General features: G+C 48.0%; 1 protein-coding gene across 3 annotated transcripts in view; it reads left to right on the top strand.

Annotated features, from left to right (window-relative positions):
- BRWD1 (bromodomain and WD repeat domain containing 1) overlaps nt 1–26,385 on the top strand; it is a 2,304,433-nt gene that overhangs the window by 573,383 nt on the left and 1,704,665 nt on the right. For all 3 annotated transcript variants that reach the window (XM_085621250.1, XM_085621251.1, XM_085621252.1), the window contains exons 11-12: nt 720–820; nt 23,686–23,726. In XM_085621250.1, coding sequence (XP_085477376.1) covers nt 720–820; nt 23,686–23,726 — 142 coding nt within the window. The remainder of the gene's footprint in view (nt 1–719; nt 821–23,685; nt 23,727–26,385) is intronic.

Consider the following 26,385-nt stretch of genomic DNA (forward strand, 5'->3'; position numbering starts at 1 on the left):
CTACTTGGTGGCCAAGAGAGGCATTGAACACTATTGTAGCAGATTAAAAACTCTCTGGGAGCTTTGATGAGTGGCACAGACTAGTGCTCTAAAGCAAATGACACAGTATAGAAATCGAGAGGTTGTGTGAAGAAATATAAGAATATTTGAATCCCTGGTGGAAATGCATCCACTTGATTTAAGCAAAGAACAGATAACTCATTGTTGGAAGCTTTTGTATGTGGTGTCCTCTGTACATGTGCCATGCAAATGCAAAATATTGTAACTGATGTGTTTGAGTGTCTAGTGTCTGAGGTTATGCTTTAATCTTTGAAAACAAAGATTTTTTTTTTTTAGCACAATTGAATTTATTTTACTTTCACATCATCTAGAATGAACCAGAACTAAACTGTAGAGTTAACAGATTTCTACTAGTTATGCCCCCTAAACCAACTGTACACACATCAAGGGTTATCCAGATGAAAGATTCTATAGGAGGAGATTAACCTTCCACCAACCCATATGAAGATACTCGGTGGGTACTGTTGAAGTATTATGAGTGCGTTGTTTTCCTTTGATCCCAAGACATTGTCACTTGATTACATTCAGGGCTTCATAATCATGCACATGTGAAATATTACTGATGATAGACATTGTAACCTTTAATGTACTTTAAGAGTGTCTCTGTGAAATGTTGATCACATATATAAATATAAACTGTGTGTGTTCTTGAATTTTAGGTGGTATGTTTTTGGCAACAGGCAGCACAGATCAGATTATCAGAATGTATTACTTTGGATTTGAAACACCTGACAAAATTGCTGAACTAGACGGCCACACAGTAAGTAATGAAACTAAAGAAACAATTTGTGCATGGACCTGCTTCTCAGTTTGCTCTATTGCTAAGATTTAACAAATATTGGCTTTTGAGGATACCTCAAACAGCAGATTCCTTACCTTTTAAATATTCTGTAGGCGCCAGACTGGATCCGAAAGTTTTCATAGCAGGATTTTTGTGTGCTACAAAGTGGCATTGTGCAGCTCCAAGTTTGTCTCATTCCTCCCCGGAAGATGGGTGTAGGAGAGTAGCATCTGCTTCTTATAGTTACCCACACTTTTTGCTGATGTTTCACTGTTTTTCGACTTTATTCTGGCTGGGGCCCTGCTAACCAGGACCCCAGCCTAGCTGCTTCCTCTCTAAAATTGATTACCAGTACTTTAGGTACACTCCAGATTGGATTCTGGGGTACCCTTATAAGTCCCTAGTATATGGCATACTATATACCCAGGGCATAGGTACCCCAGAGGCCTACCAGGGGCTGCAGCATGTATTGTGCCACCCCTGGGAAGCCTTCCAAAATGACACCACAGGTCTGCTATTGCAGCCTGGGTAAGGTGGTGTATGCACCCCTTACTGAGATATAGGTTACCTATATCACTGCACATGTAAACCTATCAGTCACCCCTATGGCAGGCCTTAACAATCCTGAAGGCAGGGTGCTGGGTTTCATGTGAGAGGGTGCCCATGCATGAGCAGAGCCCCTCTGCAGCTTTCGGAACCTTTATTCCGGGGTTGTTTGTGATGCAGCTAAACCATATTCTCTTTAAGTGCATTATAACCTCGCGGTAAATGCTAACTTTGGAATGGCTGCATGGAAACATGTCGTGTTTGGTGTCAAACACCTTGGAATCATACCCCACACCAGTAACAGGTGTGGGAGTATGATCCCACCCTTCTTGAGGGAGAAACATGACAGCACCAGTATACCCGGTACCAGCTTAACAGACCCTGGCATCACAACATGTATGCTATGCTGCCAGCCACAGACACGAGTCGGCTCTCCTGCTGCTGGACGAAACTCTGGCAGGGGAGGCCTGGACAATAGGTTTCCTGTCAAAGGGAGGTGTAACCACCTCCCAGACAGGCTTTAGTGTATTGGGGCTGGGTGGGTGCACTCCATGAGTGCTTTGAAGTCTGTACTGGGGCCACATTTGGTGTCCCTGTGCATAGTCCAGCTCAAACCGGTTGCAGCGGCTACCAGCCCCTTCTCTGGCGTGAAATTAGACAAAGGAAATGGGTGTAGCCACCCCTCTTTCCTCACCATCCCATAGGTGGGTCCCTAGAGTTTGTCCCACCCCTTCCTTGGGTATAAGATAGGAACCCCTGGCTATAGGACTATAGATTTACCTGGACGAAACTCTGATACATAATCCTGGAACTTCGACGATCTACAAGGCGCTAGATGACCGAAGAATCTCCCTTTGAGTAAAGGAGTTACTCCCCTACAAGGCAGGCACCTAAGACGCATCTGAACTGTTTACTTCTCCGAAGCTCCCGCCGGACTCTGAAGAATTTGCAACATAGGAGGTGGGTTCCGAGACTTCCCAGAGGCCGACCCGAGCTCCCAGCAAAGCTGAGACCCGGAGCCCTCGTGGGGACCGTGGAACCGGAACCCCTGGACACCGTGCACATTTGCAAGTGCATATGCTTCTCGTCGATCCTTGAGGCTGTGCTTTGTGCTACTTGTAGTCCACACCCCGAGCAATGTTTCCACCGAAGATTATTGGCCTACACTCACCGAGTGTCCCGTGGGCTGGGATTGTGTGATTCCTCTCGAGGTCCCTTCGCGATCCCTGGTCCATCGACTGGTGGGCCCCTGTGAAGGCCACTCTAACTCTGATTGGGCTTACCTTGTTGCTCCAGACTTGCCCTGACACTCCATCGCTTGGGGAGTCCCCAGGACCTTGCGGGTCCGCACCGAAGCATCTTTTCTATTCCTGCGTGGGTTGCTGTTGCCAAGGCTTGTTTGTTTCAATCCGAGCACCGGCACCGCAGCACTCGACATCCTTCGTGGGACAGCTCAATTCCAGCTCCTGGTCGTCGTCGACGCCTCCTGGTTCTCATGGCTGCAGAGTCCAGCTTCACCTCTTCGCACCTGAAACACCTGACATCGTTGGGCATTCGTCTATCGTGCCCCTGGTCACTGGCAAGTAACCCAGACTCTGTCCCCTCTGCTTTCAGGTTCTTCTGATCTTTGATCCAGGCTTGGATCACACCGGACACTTTTCTTCTTCCCGGCAGCACAACTTTGCAGCAGATCGCCATTGAAATCAACAACGATTCCTGACCCCATTTGACACCTATGCACCCGGCTTCCCTGGGTGAGGTAACTCGAGTACTCCGGTGCTCCCATGGGTGTTGGCCCTAGAACCCCCTAAGTCTAAACGGATTCCGTCAAAGTCCTCTCATAAGTGTCCTTATTCCAACCGCGACTTTCCCATAGAATAGTACGGGGCTCGTGCCTGTGTTCTCACACTGCACGCGTCCCCCTTGGGTCTCCTGTGTCACTACCTTGGGTGGTTCCTTGGGGTCCTAGCGATTCTACGTGCTCTAGGCACTGTCTAGTCAAATCGTGGTTCTTATACCACTTTCTTAATATATGGTTTGGTCTCCCCCTGTGGCCTATTATATATTGTGCTATTTACTGTTGTTTAATAACTGTTTTATTGTGTGCCTTGCTCTCTAACTTCATAAAGAGGTTAGTAGAGAGTGTTCAGAAATAAATACATATATTTTATATATACCTTGTGTGGTTCTCCTTTCATTTAGTAATTCAAGAGGTTATAATCTGGTAAACCAAGCTGCATCTGATAGAGACATCTAGCCGCATATTCCTTAACTTAGAATATCCCTAGGCGTCAGACTGGATCCGGAAAACCTTTTGCAGCAGCGCCTCTGCGCGCCGTAGGACTGCGCCACACGACCTCGCCCTGACTTCATCCACGTACGTGACTTCAGCGAGGTCATATAAGTCCTTCCCGGCGCGCTGACGTCAGTTTCCTTCTTTTCCGCGAGTGTGCGGTTCCTCTGGCCTGTTTTCAGGCCCTTTTTTGATGCTTTGCGTCTGGAACCATGTGGGGTGCCGTCAGGCTTTAAATCCTGTACTTCCTGTTCGCGGCAAATGTCTGCGACAGACCCGCATCTTATTTGTATGTGGTGTCTTGGCGAGCACCACAACTCCACGGACTGCGAAGCCTGCCAACACCTTATGCCGAAGTCCCGGCGGGAGCGCCGGATGAAGCTTCTTTCGGCACGGCTGTCCCGTTTAGAGTTGTCTCGTTCCATGACCTCTTCGACGCAGTTTTGCCGTCGATCGCCCTCTGGGGCCAGAGGCCGTCGTTCACCACTTCTAGTAAGTTGCAGCGCAGGTCGCCGAGGTCCTCGACCTCCCTTTCATCTGTTGTCAGGGGCTCTGGTTCCCGGAATATTCCGGACGTGTGACCCCGACAGTCGTCCCCCCTCTATCCACCCTATCCGGGTGCGGGGGTGACTCTGGCCCAAATGGAGGCTTATGCCATGGCTTTGCAGGCCTCCCTTGGGTCCTCTCCCGTCCCTGGTGCGTCCTCGGGCCTCCCCTTTCTGTGGGGTCCCCGACTGACTCGCCGGTGGGTTAGCCTCCGGTGTCACATGAGCCTTTGCCCTCCAGGGATGTCGAAGATGTGGTATCGTCAGGGCGCGGCCCGGCTGGATCCCCCTCTACGATCCCTATGGCGTCGTCAGGGTGCAGCCCTGCTGGGTCCCCTCTACAGGCCATTGCACCCCTGCCTCACCGCATAGTCCCGTGGGGCTCCCTGTGGCGTCGCAGATGGTTGCTGGTGCTCAAAGCGTCGCTTTGTGCACACCTCAGCCTTCTGGGCAGGCGGCCGCCTGTCCGGAGGCCGAGGCAACACCAGACCGGCGCCGTAGACTCGCCTCCCCGGCTTTGCCTCCACTTCTTTCTCCAGGGTTAAAGCCTGTTGCGGTTGAGGCTGAGGCGGCGCCGGTGCGGCGTCAGCGGTTTGTCCCCCCCAGCTTCGGCGCCTTCTTCTTCGGAAGGTGAACTTGTCGCCTCCTCTGGTCTGCATCCGCTTCTTCCCTCGGTGTGCATCCCCGGCTCTGGAGCCTTCTTCCTCGTAAGGGGAGCTTTTCGTGGATTCGGCGCCGGACGGAGCCGACTCGACAGGCGTCGAGTCGGCGCCGGTCAAAGCTCGGTCAGCGCCTACTAAACTGGTTTTGGCACCGCATCAACGCTTGATTGTTGAATCCTGAAGGCTCCTCACCTCCTCAAGAGCCTCATCAGGACCCCCATTCGTCACCCACACTGTCTTGGGAGGGTTAGCTTACATCCTTCACCTACTGATGAGCTACTAACCCCTCCTCGGAGGGCTACTGAGACTGGTGCAGCTTTTCTCAGAGTGGTCTCTTTGGCCACTTGGATTTTGAACATGCAGCCCCCTTCGGCGCCCTTGTGTGTGGACCATATACTTGATGTCCTTCCCCATGGGTCAGGGAATGTGGAGCCGCTTCTGCACTTTGAGGCTTCTCTTTATGATGCCCTTTTGGGCACCTGTGTTCGGCCAGCTTCTGGTGACCGTCCTGCTCCACATGATCTGGTCTGCTTATTTGTGCATCCCGACGTGCAGGGGTTTGTTTTGCAAACTGCCTTCCCTTCCTTGCCCCGGCTATTGCTCCCTCCTTCCCGAGAGTCCAGATGGCTTGAGTCATGGGGTCGGAAATTTTTTAGCTCCACTAGTGCTGCCCTACGGTCACTAAATTGTGTGTGTCCTGGCTCAGGCTACCTCTGCCCTGTGGTACTCTGCAGAGTCTTTGCTTTCCACCAGCACTGAAGGCGCTCGTGTTGACCTGCTTCATCTTCTCCGGGAATGGCCATGACCTTGCTGAGTTTACAATCCGCTCCGCCTTGGATACTGCTGATTCCTTAGGCCGGGCTGTGGCTGGGTCAGTCGCCCTGCGGCGCCATTCTTGGTTACGGGATAGCGTCTTCCCCCAAAATATCTTGTTGATTTACCCTTTGTCGGCTTTCGCCCCCCCCCCCCCCCCCCCCCTCAGGCCTGTGTTTCTCAGGTGTTTCTTCTGGTGTGCTACCTTTTCATTTAGCATCCTTTTGATGTGTTGTGTTTTAGGCTGATAATAAGCGTCCGGTCTTCCTTTTGCATGGTTGGAGGTGATTACCCTTTAATTTCTCATCCTTTGGATGCATTATGCATTTTAAACTGGCGGTTAGCCTACTGTGGCAGTGTTCCACAGATTGTTCCTCTGACTGTGGCTTGCCCTTATAAACGTGTTCCCCGTTGTTGGGGTGTACTTACTCCGTGTGGGGTACTTCTTTGCTATTATATAGCTCTGTTATGTCAACTGGGCCTATGAGTTCCTTTGACCTCTAGGCGTCCTCAGGTGCTCTTCTTTGCCGTTGTACGGTGCTCAATGTTGTGCCTTGGCGTCATCTTTACGTCCTTGGTCATCTTGCTTCATTCTCCTCCTTCGGAGGTTTTCAGGGTGTTCATCCCGCTTTAACGGCAGCTTCCGTCTGCCATTACGGCACCAGGTGTGTTCCTCTACAACGATGGTGCAGAGGCATGGCTAGTTAACATGTTTTTGCTATATATATCTGTAATTGGGTATATATATCAGTTCCATGGGTACTCTACTTCCTACTCTTCACCTCTCTTCGAGGCTGCAAGGTCTGGTCCGATGTCTCCATGTTTCAGAGACTTTTCCAGTGATGCACGTGGCATTACCGATAAGGCCCCATTTTGCATTGCGCTTCCTGGGGTGGTTGCCCGGTTTTTCACTGCTCCCTTCTTCGTGTTCAGTTACTGAACGATTTTCTCTTCTGGAAAAAGGTTACTTCCTTCCAGTCGAAGGGTGTGGTCTGAAATTCTGCGATTATTCCTCCGTTTCTACGCCTTAGTACTTTGGTGCCTCTGCTGCACCTTCCTTCGGCTGTGCTATATTGTATCAGCTAGGCATACGGGACGGCTCTTCTAATGTCGGTCGTCCTAGTTCTTCACCCTGCATATCTGTATTTTGTGTGTTGGTTCTCACCTTGGTCTTACCGTGGCCTGGTCGAGCAGCCTTATGCTTGTTTTAGCTACGCAACCTTATGGTCTCTGTAGCTGTTTGCTCTGCGCAGGTTTCTGTGGTGGCCTGCATCAGCATGCTTAAGATGGTTCTTGTTTGCCCCTGTTCCCCCTTTTGGGACTGGGTGTGCACTTGGCGTGTTTCTTGTCTCCGCCTGCAATTCTAGAAACATTGCTAATTTCTATCTCTTGACCTTTGGCTCTTGGCTGTAGCCTCTCCGGCCTTCCTTCCGTGAACTAGCCTGGTAGGCTCTGGTTGCATCTCTTCATGTTTCTTCTCAACCTTTGGTCGGTGTTCACATAGTGTGCCATTACGCTGAGAGCGGTCCTTCTTCCTCTCTTTTTCTGGTATTTGGCTAGTGCTGTTTCTACCTCTCATGCTTATACAGGTATGGTGTAGCACCATTATGGCATTTTTGGGATGTCTTGCATCCCGTTATCTTTTGCTCTTCCGAGCTATTTGGGTTGCTGTCTGGCTGTTCCGCCACAGCCTTCTTCATCACTCTGTTGCCGGCTCAAATGCTTGGCGCTTTCTGTTGTTCTCTCGCAGACCCACCTCCCCTTTGGGGTATGGCTGTGGTATCTATTCTAAGTTAAGGAATCTGCGGCTAGATGTCTCTATCAGATATACGAGTTACTTACCTTCGGTAACGATGTATCTGGTAGAGTGGGGTTCTCTGCTGTCCCCCCTTTTACAGTTGGCATTGGTTTTTCTCTCATGGGTGCTCACATTGTTGCGTCCCTTTCAGATTTGCCATAATACAGCTGACTCCCTCTCAGGGGTTTCTGTTACCATAATACACTTGACTCCCTCTCAAGGGTTTCTTATCTATAAAATGATGCCTTTTGATTGACCTTCACCAGGAGATTCTTCTTCATTTTCTTAACTTCTCCGGCTGCCTTCCCGCCTTCTCTATTGGCCCAAGGTTCTGGTCTCCTCTACAGTAGTTTTCTTTAGGGATCTGTTCACCTCGGTTTCAAACCTCCATTACTATAGGGGCAGTGCCAGACTTTTCATACCTTCCTGCGGTGGACTGTGCTCCGTTCTTGCTTGACGGCAGTTCTACATGGTACTGACAGTTTATTTTTGTCTGTTCTGCATGGGAAGAAGTCTATTTCTGTCTGTTGAGATATTCTTCCCTTGTTGCACTTGGGAAGGGTCTTCGCTTAGCTTGCGCGGTTCTTTCGCACAGCTTTTTTACTAATATGTAGGCAGTATCTAATTCTGTCTTTTACGATGGTGTCTTGCACCATCCTCCTTATTTATTCACACATTTTCATCCATCGTACACTGTTCCCATACTTTCACAGTTGTTTTATTGGTGGCTCCGCGTTGTCACGGAAAAGCTTCTCCGAAGAAAACTGACGTCAGCGCGCCGGTAGGGGCTTATATGACCTCGCTGACGTCACGTACGTGGACGATGTCCGGGCGGAGTCGTGTGGTGCCGTCCTCCCAACGCGCAGAGGTGCTGCTGCAAAAAGTTTTCCGGATCCAGTCTGATGCCTGGGGATATTCTAAGTTAAGGAATCTGCGGCTAGACAACATCTCTATCAGATACATCGTTACCGAAGGTAAGTAACTCGTACTTTACACTCCTACAAGGCTCAGCCTGAAGGCTGCTCTCCATAGCTACTACTAGGATAGCTTTCAATAAAGGTTATCTTTAAACCTATTCATCAATAAGTGTTGTTTGGTCTGGTACAAGGTTCCCACTATAACTAGTGGACAGCATATACCAGGCCAACTTCTCACAATAGGCATTAAAGGCCGCATAAGGCCAGTCAGCTACTTAATTTCTGCACCTTTGTACGCTGATCCGGAGTGCGGCTCTCTTTTGCCAGTTGATACATTTTTTCAAAATTCTTTTCAGTGTGCAAGGGAACAATGTTCCCACCAAAGACTACAAGGTTCAAACCGTACTGTGACTGTCGTAATCAGTGGCCGATGAAAGACCGCTTCAGCTATTTAGGCTTGGTCATGAATCCAAGTTCTGTGAAGAATCTGCCATCATGCGTAAGTCCTGCTTCCTCTCCAAGTTGAGGGCATGGACTCTTTCCCACTCTCGAGTCTACCTTGTAAAAGGTCCTCGTTGGGGTCGAAGTCATCCTGCAAGTCGAAGAAGAAGCGTAACATGTAAAAGCAGGACTCAAACCCATCATGCCAATTTCTCTCTAAAGAGAAGTTGGGAGGGCGTCAAGGTGCCAACCTGTCTCGCTCCTAATCGCGGAGATGATTTTGTAACTAATCCTTGTGCACCCTACACTTCCCAGGCCATCAGTGCCTCTGCATCAGTTCAAGACTCTAAAGGAGGCCGTGTTGAGTATATCTGGCTTTTTACAGACTCCCTCTTGCGCTTCTTCAGACCTCAAGGATCCAGAAGGGCCTCCAGTTGGGCTGCTGCTGGAGGATCTGCTGTAGGTGTCATCTGTGCCCCTTGAACCACCTTGGGTTCTCAGAAGACTTCTATTTCATCTCTAAGAATTGCACTAGTCCCTTATCCACTGTTGCATGTCCTGGCTTTGCTGACCCTGGAGGTGACGCCCTTGCCAACTCCTGTGCCATACATTGAGCCGAATCCACTTCGACGCCTGACCAAGGTTGTGTCTTGATTGTACTCCGCTGCAACTGGTCCAGTACCCTGAGATTTCTGAAAAAACTCTTCCTCTACCACAAGGTCTTCCTGAGAAACTTCATCACCTTTTTGGTTTGGACTTTGATCAACCGAATGATGGGGATGATTAACACCCCTTACTATGATTATGAGGAAGATAATGATAACATTTACATGGGCTGGGGGGGCATGGCCAAGATGGAGGCAGTAACAGTCGTTTAACTGCAAGCTCTGTCCTGGCGCTGCGAATATCAATTGTTTTTTTTTTTCCCCGCCATCCTGCTAAGAGGAGCGGCGCACGGAGACACCCACTGCCTGATCCACCAGTGGGAGGTTGAGGCAGCCAGTGAGTGCTCCCTGAGTGCCGGTGAGCCTGGGCCCCATTGCAGGCCCGGAAGGAGGCTTATGTGCTGGCCGCCTCTTGGGGGGAAGACTCCTAAGCCACAGCAGAGCTGAGCTGGAGCCCTGGAACACCAGGCGGCTACGACTTGGACAGCTGCAGCCGTGATGGTGGGGGTGGGTGAGACAGCTCCTTCCTCTCTAGTGGTTCAGAGAGGCCTGAACACGCACGGAGACCAGGCGGGAGAATGCATGGAGTGAGTGCAGCCTACTGACCTGGGGAACAATACTCAAGAACTGGAGGAAAGAGAGTGAACCTTAGTCCGCAGGAAGACTGCAGCGGGGCCAGCTAGCACTAAGGCTGTGGCAAGAGCCGGTAATCCTTCCCCCTTTCTTGATTCTGGGAGCACCTGGGCCTACTCCTGGCCCAGGCAGAAAGAGACGCACAGCCTGCCGGCATCAGGGGACAATACCTAAAAACTGGCGAGTTGAGCAGGAGCACTAGACTACTGGAAGGCGACTGCGGTGGGAATGGGTAAGCCCTACCACCCTCTTGGGTCTGGGTGCATAATAGCCCATGCACGGCCCAAGATATGAATAGCTTACAAGTTAGTGCAATAGGGCAAGACACTCGTGCGCAGGCTATCCTAGCTGCCTGCTGAGACTTCTGGATAGAGCTATCCCCACATAGGGGTGCTGTGAGATGACCTCTTGCACATCATAAGGGAGAAGTAACACCACTGGACCAACTTAAGGGCCTCGGGAGGACACCACTGCTTCGCCTTGCGGAGTACTGTATATATGACTTTCTGCGCTCCCACACCAGAAGGACTTCAGGTGAGGACAGTGGCTAACTCATGTGGGGTGAACCATCTCTACTCCACCCAGCACAAATCGGCAGCCTGGGAATGCCCTTATACAGAGTTACGATTGACAAACACACAGCGAAGGGGACACACATTAACGGGACAGGGGTGATTGGGGGAAGAGGTCTGGCTGCAACCTGAACAATCCATGAGACACCATGATGGTGAAGCAGAAGGAATCGAAAGTGGTATGAAGCCACCAGGCCACCTCCTCGATTGAAGTGAGCTCTTTCCAGGCTGGTATACCTTTCAGCGCATAACATTTTCTGAAGGACACAAATGCTTCTTGCTGCTGTGCAAAAACCTGAAGGCATTCCTGGAGCCAAAGTTGAACACGGTGGTAATTGACATGGGCTTCATGCGGGAGTAACACAAACTGAAGGTGAAGGTAGTAACTCATAAGACCGCCATAACAGAGCTACAACTCACTGTATCCATGACACAGGTACAGATTGTGGCCCTGCAACCAAAGGTGGACCTGCTGCAACACAAGGTGGATGATGCGGAGAGCCCGATTTCGCTGCAATAACATCCGAGTGGTGGGATTACCTGAGAAGATCGAGGGCCAGAGCATGGACTTGTACATGGAGCAATGGCTGACGCAAACAGTCTTAGGATGCAAAACCTCCACTTTATTCTCTGTGGAACGGGCTCACCCAGTGCTGCACTGCCCCCCTCTGCATGGAGCAACCCCACGCCCTGTAGTGGCACGTTATTCAATTATCGTGATAGAGATATTCTATGAGTTGCCTGTACCAAGGCTCGTGGCGAAGTGTAACAGTCATAAAATTCCCAGACTACACAGCAGATCTACAGAAACAGAGCTTCTTCTTATTCCGCGAAGCACAAATTTAGGCAAATGGTATTCCAGAATGCTTTGATATTCCTGGCCAATCGTAAAGTCCTGGAAGGAGACAAGACGTTGTTTTTCAAATCTACTGTGTTCTTTATGCTTCTTGAGGGAGTGACGGGGACACTGACTACACTGCTGCTGACCGAGACACTAAGGACTGGTTATGGTGAGATAGCGAGGTGGGGATTATTTTGTACTAGAGGAAGCGCTAGGGGAGCTACAAGATTCTTCAGCAATTTCCGTGCAATACCCCACATCATCAACAGGATTTTTACTTTAGTTAATTTTATTTCACAAGGTTTGTGGCCTGATGCAGCACAGTTGTGGGCCGGCCTGGGGAAGGGAATTCAGGGGAACTATTATATATGATTGCATCTGTGTATTGTTGTGTGAAATAGTTCACACCTCCCTGGTCCACCACCTCTGGTGTCACTGGGAGCTCGGCTAAACTGATTTCACATGATTCGACAAGACAATAGACTGCTCATGTGAGGGTCATGGGTTCATATGTGAAGTGACACAGGGTTTATGCTTACCTGAGGAGACATCAGGCACACTTCACATGTGTACAGGTGACACACCTCACGGCAGTTGAACTTGCCAAAGTGCGCCCGCGTTGGCGGGCTGAGGGAGTCCGGGGGGGTGGCGGGTCGGGTCCCATTCACTGTTTCCCACACAAAGATAAATCCCGAGGGCCGTTTCCAAGTAGCGATGGGAGTACTGGATGGATTACCACTGTCACTGGTGGCGGTTTATGCCCCAAACATGGGACAGGCGTCCTTCTTTGCATCCCTAACACCACCCTTCTAGCAGATCCTGCGGAGCCCACGCTCTGGTATGGAGACTTCAATGGAGCCATTGAACTCATGGCAAACCGGTCCACAAACCGGTCTACCAGGGGCACAGTCCTGTACAGTCTCCCAAAAGCTATGCACATGGGCACACAACGTGCAGGTAGGGGTGTTATGGAGGCTGTTACATCCTGAAAATATGGAGTATTTTCACTTCTCTGCAGTACATGAACTACACTCCAGAGTAGACATGTTTGGATCCCCGACCTGGTCCAGCAGTATGTGCGAGCAGAATACTTTGGGTGCACCATTTCAGATCACAACCTCATGCTGATATCGCTTAAGTGGGAGAGACCCAGGCAGAAAATCCCTAATTGGTGCTTATTGACATCTGTCTTAAATGACACGGGGTTTAGCACACACACAGGCAAAGTCATAGAGTGATAATTTCAGGAAAACTAGGGTTCCACTTTGGACACCCTGGCTGAATGGGACGCGTTTAAGGTGATTCTCTGGGAGCTGTGTTTAGAAACTGTGAATGGTGTGCGGAAGGGCCTGGCAGCAGAAGTGCTTACCATAGAGGACCGCATTGGCACGCTTGAGAAAGAATGCTTGACATACCAAGATAGTCGCACAGCACTGATAAAACTCTTTAAGGAATATGGGTCACTTTTGTGCAGACTGTCTACCTTTGACTATTAGACTTACCTTCAGCGACAACACGAGCTGGGAGATGAAGCCGATTGCTTATTGGCTTGGCTGTTGAGGTCTGAATCTACTAGTTGCCCCATGGCAGCTCTCTGTCTCCATTCGGGCGAACTCGCTCCTTCAGATCAATGCAACATTTGAGAACTAATATAAAGGGCTATATAGGGAGACCTCGGATGTAACCGCAGACGCGCTTTCCACATATACAGCAAGGGTAAGAGCACCCTCGATCAACCCTCTACACAAGCAAGAATAGCCCGTTAACATAAGAGGAAGTAAAGGGGGTGAAAGTATCAGATAGCTTGTGGGAAGGTATCAGGCACTGCCAGATTCCCAATCTAATTCTATGCTTCTAACTGGGCCCATTTGGAACCTAGGTTATTGAAGGTTTAAGAGTAGGTGGTGTCCTGTCGGTTTCTCCCAAACTCCATGTGGGAGGCAGTGATAGTTGTGCTTCTAAAGCCCGACTGCGACCCACTGAATGTGACGTCCTAGCGCCCCTTACCTTCTAAATTTGGATGATAAGATGCTCCGCACGGTCTTGGCTAATCGCTTGGCAGAGGTGGTTGGCACACTAGTACACTCAGACCAGAATGGTTTTGTATCAGGGCGTACATGTTCCTAAACCTACGACGGCTGTATCACACCATGGATTGGGCAAGACGCACAGGTACAGCTGGTTGGATCGCATCCCTTGACATAGAAAATATGAATATTCTTGGCTGGCCTTATCTCATGTCAGTCATGCGGCAAATGGGGTTTGAACCGTCCTTTCTCAGATGGGTGGCGCGGTTAGACTCTGCCAGTCGGGTGGGTGAGTTCCGGGGGAGTAATATCAGACCCGTTCCCGATAGCTAGGGGGACAAGACAGGGTTGCCCTTTGTCCCCTTTACAGTTTGCCCTGGCACTGGAACCACTGACTTGCTTACTGCGAGACTGTTGACTGCAGTGGGGCCTCTCAGTAGTGAGCATCACCCACAGATAACTAACTATACGTGGACGATGCGCTTGTGTACCTAAAAGCAGACCCTGATGTGCTGCAGAGAGTTATGTCAGTACTAGATGACTTCCACACAAACGTGCGTCAAGAAACTGGAAAAAAACTCGATGGACTACCCTCCAAGACCCCTGACCGCCAAGAAGGCGGCACCACCAGCGACAATAGTAATGATCTGATACTATGAGGTGCTGGCAGGCAGGTTCAGAAATGTACTGAGACAAAGCCAAATACACACTTGAAGAAATGTGATGAAGTTGATGTGTGCTTCTGACAGAGGCAACTGAGTCAAGACTCCGTGCCCATTGGTGTGGAGAAACCTACTCATCTATATATTCCAATTATGGGAGGGGTGTTGCTCAGGAGGGGGGTACCATGGTCCACTACTCACACTCTAATAGACAAAGAGGGGAGATATGTCATACTCACTGGGAAACTATTCCAGCAGCCCATTACACTGGATGCAGTGGATGGGCCTAATCAGGATGACCCAGGTTTCTTTCTGAGGGTCTGGAGACAGGCAACCAATTTTGTTCCAGGCAACCGGTTTCGGCGATTGTGTATGGTGGAGATTTCAATATTGTGTTAAATTGTCAACTAGACCACTCCGGGGTGAGATCCCATCACTCGGCGGCAGCAGGCATTCTCAGGACGATAGCTGAAGATAATGCACTGACTGATATATGGCGACACACTCACGGGAATGAGAGGAGAGGCACTTGCCATTCCACGTACCATGGATCTTGGTCACACATTGATTTCTGGCTGGCGACTAGGGATGTGGTCACTTGGACTGCGGCGGTGGACGCCCCTTCCCGAACGCTCTCGGACTACGCCCCTGATGCTGACAATACCTCAGACTATCAAGCGGACGTTCTCCTGGCGACTTCCCCCACATGCCCTAAACGACACGTTGCACACCACTATTGCAGACTACTTCACGAACGACGTGGGATCGGTTGTATCGCCATTCATATTATGGACGGCCTTTAAGGTGGTGATGTGCGGAGAATGTATCGTGAAGCAGGCTGGAGTGCTGAAGGCGATAAGGGGTACCCTGAGCAGATTGGAGGCAGAGATTGGCAGACTGGAGCTAGCGCAGGCTGCTTTCCTCAGCCAGACCATATTGGCAGACATAAGAGGAAAGATAGACTAATTCTGCAAGGAGGCAGAATGGGAGGTGAACTACTTTGGGAAAGAGGTGGCGGTGAGGTGATATAGGGAGGGAGACCGACCCAGCAAGTCCCTGGCGGGGCTATTGCGCTAGCCACAACCTTCTGCCTATGTGGCAGTACTGAAAGATTGCAATGAACAGTTGATCACCTTCCCGGCTGCACTGCCCGAGGTTATGTCCTCCTTCTATGCTAAACAATACACGGAGAGCGTGACTACGGCCCAGTTGGCCTCAAAAGAATAATTGGACACTATAGAGTTGCTCTGGCTGGAAACAGGACATAGGGAATTTCTGGACGCTCTGATAACCCCTGAGGAAATAGCTCAGGTCATCGCTACCCTGCCGGCTAGTAGGGCTCCTGGTTCAGACAGGCTTACGCCCACCTTCTATAAGAAATAGGCAGATCTGTTAATACCACATCTCATCAAGATGTATCACGAGTCGCTGTCTGTGGCATCTCCCCCCGTCCCTGCGCAAGGCTATAATAGTTACGATTCTCAAGCCGGACAAACCGCCTGAGTTGTGCGACTCCTGCCTCCCCGTATCTTTAATAAATATCGATGCTAAAATCTACGCAAAGATCCTGGCTAACCGCCTGCTGCCACTCATGCCCTTAATCGTACGCCCGGACCAGTCAGGCTTTGTGCCAGGATGTGGGTCGTTGCATAACTTGCGCACCATCTTTGCGGTCATGCACCATATCCACCCTTCGGTGCAGCAGTGGCGGCTCTACTCGATGCCACAAAGGCATTTGACACGCTGGAATGGCCGTTTTTCATGGCGCTGATAGCTAGATTGGGGTTTAGTACAGGTTTCATTCAGAAATTTCAACTCTTGTATGCCCAGCCTATGGCCCGTGTGCGCTTAAACTGGCTAAGATCCGAACAATTTGAAATAACCTGTGGTACCAGACAGGGCTGCCCCTCTTCATTTTGCTATCTCCATGGAACCAGTGTCTGCGAGACTGCCCAGCATCACGCAGATCATGGAATTGGGTTCACCACCAGAGGATTGGTGGTATTGATGTATGTGGACGACATCACCCTCTGTCCGTGAACCGAGCACAAACCTCGCACACCTGACACGCGAGGTCATACGCTTTGGGGGACACTCTGGTATTCAGATCAACTGGGGAAAGTCTGTACTCTTCCCACTAACTGAGGCCGCCGTCCCTTGCCACACGGAATATCCATTTAGATGGGCTCCCAAGACAGTCAAATACCTGGGCAATAGCTAATTAGAGGGTGGTTTGATGTCAGGGTAATGAGCACCTGTATGACACTATGTCCCCGCAAAGGCTTGTCACTAGGCTATAGATGCTCCCAATTAAGTCCCCCCAATAGGATGCATCTCTGGCATGGGAGGAGCGGGAGTTGGGATATGAGGTCACTGAGTACCGGTGGTTATACTGTTATGGGCAAACGGAGCTCCTATCCCCCCCAATTACAGGCTACGATTGATTCAGTTCAAGTATTTCCATAAAATATACCGTACACCTCTGCAGTTGCGTAAAATGGGGCTACCGGAAACCTCGTATTGTAGCTGCTGCTCTGCAGCTGGAGCCATGTTTCTCCTTTTGGCCTGAGGGTTGCGAAATACTGGGGGATGGTGTGCAGCACAATCTGCTGCATCACGGAGGCCCACTCAACACCGAACCCGGTGACATGCCTGCTGGGCTATGTAGGGGAGATACCCGTTGCACACCACCTGGTGGTGATGCTACTCCTATTGGCGAATCGTAGGGTCGCAATACATTGGGGACGGAGGCCTGCACCCACACATGCTGTGTGACTGTCGGACGCTGCCCACTGTCAGGAGAAACTAAGCACTTATTGGGAGCTTATGCCGGTGAGACCCAGGCCATTAGATATCTGGGAACCCTTTACCACATACCTCAGAGAGAACTGCTAACACAACAGATGGGCCAGTGTAGGCTGAGTACTATTGACCACTAATGGGAGACGCGGTAGGTGGTGGAATGTACCTAGTGGCGAATAGCAAATGCCCTAGGTGCGAGATGAATGAAGCAGACTTTATACACTTGGTGTGGTCGTGTATGGTGAGATCCCCTTCTGGATGCAAGTAACACGGAAGGTGACCGAGGTGGCAGGCTGCCTGTTCCCACTGGACCCTGTTCTGTGGTTTACTAAACTGAGGGTATATTTCGAAGAAGACGAAGGGACTACTGCAGTTTCAGAACCAAGCCTTGATTCGCCCAATGCGCTGCATAACATTGGTGTGGAAATCAGCCGCAACCCGTCCTTTGAACCGGTGGCAGGCTGAAATGTGAAAATGGGCTATAGCTGAACTGGCAGTGCATAGAATATTGCATACAAGCTGGGGGTGGAGGGAAGACCCACTAAACCGGTGAAATATCTACCTCGGGAAGCTAGAGGCGAACACCGATGACAGCCCCCCAAAAAGGCACCAACACCCTGTGTAAATAGATTTATGTAACGGAGGAGACAATCCAGTCACCTGAACACTAGCTCCGTGGAAGTGTCATGAGGGCCAAGCGGTGTGGTAGTCGAATGTTGCTTGATAGGTATTGTCAGTGTCGCTAGACAAGAGGGAGTCCTTATATAGGATCGAGAAACAGGCAGGGTACTGGGAGACACGGGGGGAAGGAGAAGGGCTGAATATACACACATGTTTTAGGTTGTGGATTCTTTTTTCTTTTGTATTGTTTATTGAAATGTGAATGTTTGTTGCTGTTGCCTTTTCTCATATGCTAACATGTATGATTTCTGTTATCCCTGTTAGACGTGCCTGCTCCTTCATGGTAAGCAGTACCTATGTAGGAAGAGTAGGGGGCCTGATCATGTTATATTGGATATTGTCATGGTCAAGCATGAACAAAATGTAACTGGCTTCCCTTCTCCGGAATATTGATACTTTGTGACCATGTAGATTTGTTATACATGTAAAAATGCAATAAACATATTTAAAATAAAAATAATAAAACAGTTACATCTTACATGTGCTGGATACCTTCCCATATACAAGAGTAGTGTCTCCCCTTGCCCTCCCTTCATCCCCTTGTACAGAAGAAAGTGTATCATTTGCTGTTGTGATTTAGCTGTTAGCTAGATCCTGGAGTTACAGCTATCTTCAGTGGAAGTTGAGCCAGATGTCCTTACGGAGGTGTTGCACCTGGGGCCAGGTTCATCTGAGCCCTTCTATTTAATGAAGCTCTGACGAGCATCCTTATGGGTTCTTGGACGAATATCTACTCCTGTCTGTTAAACAGGCAGATGGCTAGACATCCTAGACTGGCACTGGGCAACCTGGACTTTATTATCCAGTGTCTTAATCCTGAGAGTGGTGGTCCAAGCGTTTAAAAGCACATTTAACCCTAATGCATTCCCTACGCCCCTTCCAGACAGATAATCGAAAATGATTGAGACATCCAGAAAGCGGATGTCTTCCTCCACCAGCTTGGTGTTGAGATCTGGCAATGTGTTCTGCTTGTTAGGACACTATAAGCACATCCTTTGGGATATAGTTAGTGAGATCTTGCTGGTGGTCCCAGAGGAGGTTCGAGCCTCTTTGACTCAAACCATTAGGATGCAGCAAAGTATGCCATTAGGGCTGGCCTAAATACATACAACTGACTTCATGGGGCATGCAGTGAGCAGTAGTGTACTGCACCCCTGCCATGCAGGAATGCGATCCACTGGCATTTCTGGGGACGTAGTGGCATCTCTGATAAATATATGCCTTTTGGTGGGGCCTGCCTGTTTGGCAAAAAGACTGAGTCCGCCCTCAAGCGCTTTAAAGTAAGCAGTGCCACAGTGCATTCCTTGAGCCTTCCTACCCTCACCCGTTTATTTCCTAGCCAGTTATTTCCCTTTCAAGGCTACTCCTGGGGTCTGGCGTATAGGTATCACCAGGCTCCACCACCTCCGCAGCAGTCACCCCGGTTCTTTAGGGGCAAAAGACTGGGATCAGGCAAACATTAGGCAGGCCACCATGTATATGGTTCCACTGAGTGCTCCACCACTGCAGCATCAGTCTCCAAGTCACTTTACTTTGCCTTTAACTTCAACCTTTAGGAGACGGGATCAGACCTTTTCTTCTAGAATGCCAGGCCATCGTAGTCAACGGATGGGTGCCCCAGATTGTCCAACAGGGCAATTCCCTGGCATTCCTTTTTGACCCTCCTCAACTCCTGCCTATATCAGAGCTGCTTTCAGAGGAGCACCTATCAATCTTGTTACAACACATGCAAGTTCTGATGGCCAAAGGGGCTATTGAGAGAGTGTCTGCCTCGGAAGTGGTTGGTTTCTACTCCAACTTTTTCCTTGTTTTGAAGGAGGCTTTATCCTTTTTTGGGTCTTTGTCCTCGGAATGCCATCCTCAGGAACAACAAATTCAAAATGCTCACTTTGGCCCAAGTTCTGTTTCCCTGGACCTAGAAAAGTGGATGGTCACCTTGGGCCTGTAGAATGCATGCTTTTTTGTGCCTGTCCTGCAGTCCCACTTGAAGATACTTATGGTTCAGGGTCAGCTGGGAGCATTGTCTGTTCTCGGTGCTCCTATTTGGCCTTACCAGCGCCCCACGGTTGTTCACAAAAGTGATTGCTGTGTTCGCTGCCCATCTTCGGAGGACAGGAATTCCAGTTTTTCCCTACTTCAACGACTGGCTATTGATGGTGGGCTCACCATGGTCATTGTGGATCACCTCCAGACAACAGGGAAACTTCGGACATCATTGGAGTTCGCTATCAACGAGCCAAAGTCACACCGGACTCCTTTGCAGAGGCTTCATTTTATAGGAGCTGTACTAGACATGGTGCAGATTAGGGCCTTTCTGTTGCAGTGAGTCCAGGACATTTGGGGAATGACCCACAATTTCAACCTTTGTCGAAGATCTCTGTGAGAGCACCTTTGAGGCTTCTGGGCTTCTTGGCTTCATGCACCTTGCTGGTCCATTTCACCCAGTAGCATATGCAGGCTCTGCAGTGGAATTTGTAGTCTCAGTGGGCCTAGCACCAAGGAAACCTGTCCGATGTCACTGAGGTTTCAGAGGAGAATGCACAAGATCTGTTGTGGTGGCTCCTAGACCGCACATTCACCAGTGGCAGTCCTTATTCTCTTCCGACACCCAGAGTTGACCGTGGTGCTTGATGTATTCCTGCTGGACTGGGGCGGTCCTCTGGGAGAGAGGAGATCGGAGGACTTCGATCTGTGACCAAAACCCAGCTCCACATACGGCTGTTGGAGCTCCATGCTAGTCCTTTGGAATTTAAAGCCTTCCTGCTGTCCAGGGGGAGAGCTGGTGCAGGTTCTCACAAACACCACCGCCATATGGTAGTACCATAAATGGGGCGAAGTGGGGTCCTGGGGTCCCGTGCTAACAGGTGCTGCCTATATAAAGTTGGCTGCATCATTAGGGCATTTCACTGCTTTTGAACAACCTGATAAGATCTTTCAAATGGCTGGGCAGATGAGTTCAGCTGGTGGTGCCCAGATGACCATGGATAGCAGTAGCAACATAAGGCAGTGCAGAACGTCTTCAGTAGTAAGGAGATCCCTGGCTGGATCTCTTCAGAATGGGTAAAATCCTTCAATTACAACATCCCCACTTAAGTCAGTATTGATAGCAGGTTACCTGCCAAACACCACAGGCTTTAAACATTCAATGCAGGGTGTAGTGAAAGGTACCTGTGGAAAGAGTGCTGTCATCGGGCACATGGGATAGTAGTGAAAACATGACACAATACTTTTCACATACCAATAGAATTCATATCTGCAAGGTGTCCCATTATTATAAGTAATACCTTCAGCTTTTTGTTTTTTTAAATTCAACTGCATTTTACTGCTGGAGTATTTGCATGTATGGTTACAATGTTAGCAACATTTTTTTAGGATTAGGCAGCTGAATAAACGCTGATAAGCACTGATTTCAAAAGGTTTGGAAAACACCGAGGTAACACCACTGAAATGTACAAAAAATAAACATTGGAAATAGCACAGCCTGCTTATATGTGCCCCCTCAGATCCCATGCACAGCTGTCCAATGTACCTTCTGACTCACAACACAGTCTTCTCATTGCAGCAACAGTGGCACAATGTGTTAGTTATCCTACAAGGAAAGAATGGGCTAAAATGTGGGATGCAGCGTAATGGCTATTAACTAAAAAAGCCTATTCATTGATTGGTCAGTGTGGATGGGTAAGCCCAAGAAATGAATCTGTGCTAGGATGACTGAATGAAAGGGCGAGTGCATAGAGGAGATGGATAGGTAAATGCAATGAAGCAACTCTTTCCAGACTATAAAATAATAATGGGGGCTTTAAACATTCTGAATTGTCACACTTGTAGGAGTGTGATAGGAGTTATGTAGGTACTAAAAGCGCTAGCATTGGCAATGGGTGGTGCAAGCTGCGGTGGTCTCCTGATGAGGGCTGTTTTTTGCAAATTAAGCACTGATGTCAGCTAATCCAAACATTCCACTTCAAGGACTAAGACTACAGAGTTTATTCACGTTACCCCTCCTTATGTTGTTGACATAGTTTGGAACTTGTATACTAAACACTCACCTCCACACAGTTTCCTTCAGTTTCAGAATATGGTGCACTACAACCATAGTGTCAGCCGTTGCTTGACACTTCTGTTAAACAGAAATAGTTAAGAATAAACCAATAGAAGGTGCGCCCAAAGGAAAGGTCCGCAGTCCTTTGTATAGATGATTTTTCTTGTTAATTCCAAAATTCTTTTTTTCTTTTTCATTAAAACAGCTGAGGATTACAACCAACTCTTTTCGTTCAGACCATGCTGAACTTCATCAGGGCTTACTATCATTTATGTTCCTTTGTACATGCCTTCAGAGAAATGGTCCTTTTAATTTATTAAGATTTCCGTATTTTGCTGCACAATAATCATTTAAGTGGGCTGGGATCAGACTATTCCCCAACTGAAACACCTGAATCTGTGTATACACGCAGCTCTGGTCGATAACCTCTGAGTCCATAACAGGTCTTTTCTAGCTCTACAAGTGCTGCATCATTGAATTTGGCTACTCTGCAAATCAGCTGACTTTCTAGTCCCATAATGCATGCAGAGGTTGCATCCCTAGTTTTTCGAACGCCTTGTCTTAAACAAGCATTTGCAATGCAATAGGACACGCATTTACGCGAGACCTATTGCATTGGAAACGGACGTGCGGGGCGGGTACGAGAAGGCATGCGCAGGACTGGGAGTACGTGGGGAGGGCCCCAAGAAGTCACGGACTGCGGGAGGGGGTGTGGGGGGGATCGGGAAGAAAGTAGTTTGTGCAGTAAAGGGGCCAGTAGCCATGGAAAAACACAAATGACGACATAGGCGTCCTGGTGAGGGACTAACAAGCCTAAAACCAATCGGCAGCATTTAGGACCTAAGCCAGTGAAAAAAATGGGCGGAGAATGGGCGGAGCTTCCACGAAGCTTCCACACTTTACTGAATACTGCATGATGCGCAAAGCGAGCAGCGCATGCGCTGCAGCGCTAGGCTGACCTAAAAACATGCTTTAATAAAATGACCCTTAGACTGACTAGGTATGGACGTGCTCACTCAAAATATGGGATAGTGATTCAGTCTTACAGCAACATCCTCTGGAACATTTTCCGGGTTTTCTATGCCGGGTACTCCAGATTGTGCTTATGTCGCCCAGTGCTAGTATGTTAAATGTAAGTCTCAAAAATGTCATTCTTATCTCAGGCTTCAAGTTTATAGACATGTTGCTCTGGGGCTTAAAGGAGTCATAGGTAAGTAGCAGGATCACCTCCCTTTTTAACCTTGAAAGCTCCTTTACATTCTTCCTAGAAGACGGTTAGTGAAGATTCTTTTGCTAATTTCTTGTAGAGGCTATATCCCAATGAACTGTCTCAGGCCATATTAAGGCTCCAGGCATCTAAGATTCAAGTAACGTTCATATTTATTAGGTTTATGGATTTCCTGTAACTGCAGAGATCTCTCCAAAGTGCATTCTTGAGTGTCCCTGTCGCTGCATTTCCAGACCCAGTTGGCTTTGCCAATGTTTGTTATTGCAAGTTATAATTTTGGATGAGTTTAGTCTTCCTGCTTGTTGTGGGTTTTTCCTCTAATATATAAAGGGGATGGTAATGTCATGCTTGCATTAAACGGATCTAGAATTTTGGCTTTAGGGGATGTATATGTTACAATATATAATTCCCAAGACTGTTGACTGATAATTAGGCATGGACATAGAGGTAAAAAGTGAGAACTAAAGGACTGCTTTCAAGCTTTCAAATGAAATGGCATGTAACATTTTTGCTGACAGTCCTTTCTACTTTTAACATCAATTTTTCTCTGACCATCTCCACTATCTGGCTACACCCTTTAGTTGTTGCTTGATTCTGCAATTCAAATTCTGTTGGTTCAGTTTGGTTCTAAATGTTGGTTCTTTTTATACTTTTTTATTAATTACATTTATTTCCACAGGACAAGGTTGACAGCATTCAGTTTTCTAACACGAGCGACAGGTATGTTTATTTTATTAATACCAGCATACATCTAGATTATGTAATAATATACATAGCATATGTAATGCTGTATTTAATTTCTATGTTTCCCCATCAAAAAACAGGTATATTTGTGTTAAAATTCTGAGTGTGTAATATCAGTAGGTATCGATACTAAAAAGCATTCTAAAATGTGGTAGAAAAGCTATATTGTAAAAATTACAATATTCTCCAGTGTGGATCATAAACCCGATTCTTTGAGTCAGTTACATGTTCTTAGAGTCTGTGGCACACAGGACAAGATAGTCTTAGATTGCTGGGCTTGAAAAATTAACAGTTCACCACTAAACCCAGAGGTAGATTAATTTAAGGTACTAGACCCATAGAGTTTCCTCTCGATCTTGTTTCTTAAATGTACATGTAAAATGTGTATTTGGTATACAGTTTTTAACTGTTTTCATTTGAATAATTCTTTGCGCAAGCGCTAATACATTAGTTTTTTTTGAACGGGTGCCAAATGAAGACAATATCAATAGAATTTGCTTTAATTGGCTAAATCACCTCTCATCCTTTCAATCTGCAATCGGATACCTTACCTAAGATTTGGTTGTGCACATGTATCAAGAGCTTGGAAATATCTGCACTCCAAATGGTCTTTCCTTGCCTTTCAAAGCGAAACACATTTGAACTCTTGCATTAACAAAGATAATTTCATGACCTTGCTACAAACTACCAACAGCCTAAGGGACAATAAATAATCTAAATTCTGCATCTAAGGATCTTCACTGATGGTCATAAACTGCCTGCGTGGACTCAATTGGAATCCTGGATGCAATAGTCAATATCACTAGCATAACTTTTGAAGCCTATCCTAGAAAGATTTTTTTCCCAAAATCTAGTCTGCCTAAGCCAAGAGGCGTCTATCTCAAGACTGCATGTTAGCATCTGTATTACAAAAATGCTGAGAACTAGTCCTGACATTGAGAAAATCGTGCAGCCTCACAGTCTTACAGTGTAAAGCTCTGATTAATAGACTCCTGTCCCTTTAAGACTCTAGGAGCTTCCTCTACCCATGATGCATTGCACTGACAGTTGCCACTCAGTCACTTCCTTTTCCAGCTCATTAGTAGGATGCCAGAACACATTAAAGGTTTCACCCCTCTTTCAGAGAGTGTTTCCTCAAATTTTCATTTATTCAAGGTCACACAACTTCTTTTTCTTATATCTACAGAGGGAACCTGTTTTTGTTACATTTTACAGTTGTTTAGATTGAGCCTGGGCAGCGCATGCGCTGCTCTGCGAGCTATGCTGTATTGGAGTATGGAATAGAAGCCCTGCTCACTCTCCGCCCATATTTGGCATTGGCTTGTGTCATTGTCCTTCGTAAATGTTTGCTTTTGATTCTTTAATAGGCGTTTTAGTCTGTAAGCACTATTTTCTGTGCTGCGTTTCTCCTACTGCAGACACAAAATGCTTTCCTGGAGCATTCAGCGCACAATGAGCGCTTTTACTTTCTAAGCAACCCGGGACACTGGCGGCCGCTTCTTAGAATAGGTCTCGAATTTCCAAGAGTTTGAGCTATTGGCATTGCACATGACAATGCCTTTTATTTATGTGTTAATGATCAAAACATATAAATAAAAGGCATTGTCATTTACAATGCTAATAGCTTAAACTCTTGAAAAGGCGAGACCTATTGCATTGCAAATGCTTGTTTATTTCTGTCAAAATGCATTTGCTCTTTTAGTATCTATCGTGTGGTTGGAATAAAGCGGTCTCGAACCCCCACAAGGTGTGAGTTGTTTGCAAATGTGAGGCATGTAGACTCACATTTCTGAGTTTTGCAAAAAAAGAACAACAAGGCTTCAGGCATTGAGGTAAATTTTAGATCATGAGGCCTAAGGAAGAACATAAAATAAAGGCTGAAAAGTCCTTCAGCCATGCAGCCTCGACTAAAAAGGATCCAGCCTCTCACAAAGACTCCCAAAGGGGAGAGCTAGAGAAAGAAGATCAAGTAAGCGGGACAGGAGACATTAACACCACCATTCTCGTCAGCACTCCCAGTCAACGTTTAAGATCACGTTTTACATCCACAATAACTAATCATCACAGATCTTCGAAATCTTTAGACACCCGGACCACTGTGACCCATTCACCCTCACTATCGAGGTCGAAGAGCCATTGGATGACAGCGATTGCTGGTGATGCAGCTTTGGCCGTGGAAGAAACCTTCACCATGTGACATCAAAACACCATGATTGTTGGCATGACCATTGCCTTTGATACAACCTATAAAATTGACCTCACCACTGCTCTACAATGTTGGATTCGCTGTCACATTTCTCATCCTCCTCAAGCTAGACGCCAGGATTCTCAACATCGCTCATCTTGTAGTGATATCTTGCCTCAGATTCCTTAACTTTTAAATTCTTTCTAGGTGCTAGCCTGGCTACAGAACTCTTTCCAGCAGTACCTCTGTGTGCCGGGGGAAGGTGTTGCACAACTCCGTATTGATGTCGACTCCGATTGTGATGTCAGCGGAGTCATGTAAGAAGTGGTTTCTCAGGCCTCTTTCTGGCTTACTTTGACAGTTTTTGTTGGTTGGAACAGTTTGCCTTTTTCTTTATGTCTTCAGCTTTAAGCCTTGTGCATGACAGGTGTCTCCCATGGACACTTATTC

Source organism: Triturus cristatus, chromosome 8, assembly GCF_964204655.1.
Source record: "Triturus cristatus chromosome 8, aTriCri1.1, whole genome shotgun sequence".
Lineage (NCBI taxonomy): Eukaryota > Metazoa > Chordata > Amphibia > Caudata > Salamandridae > Triturus > Triturus cristatus.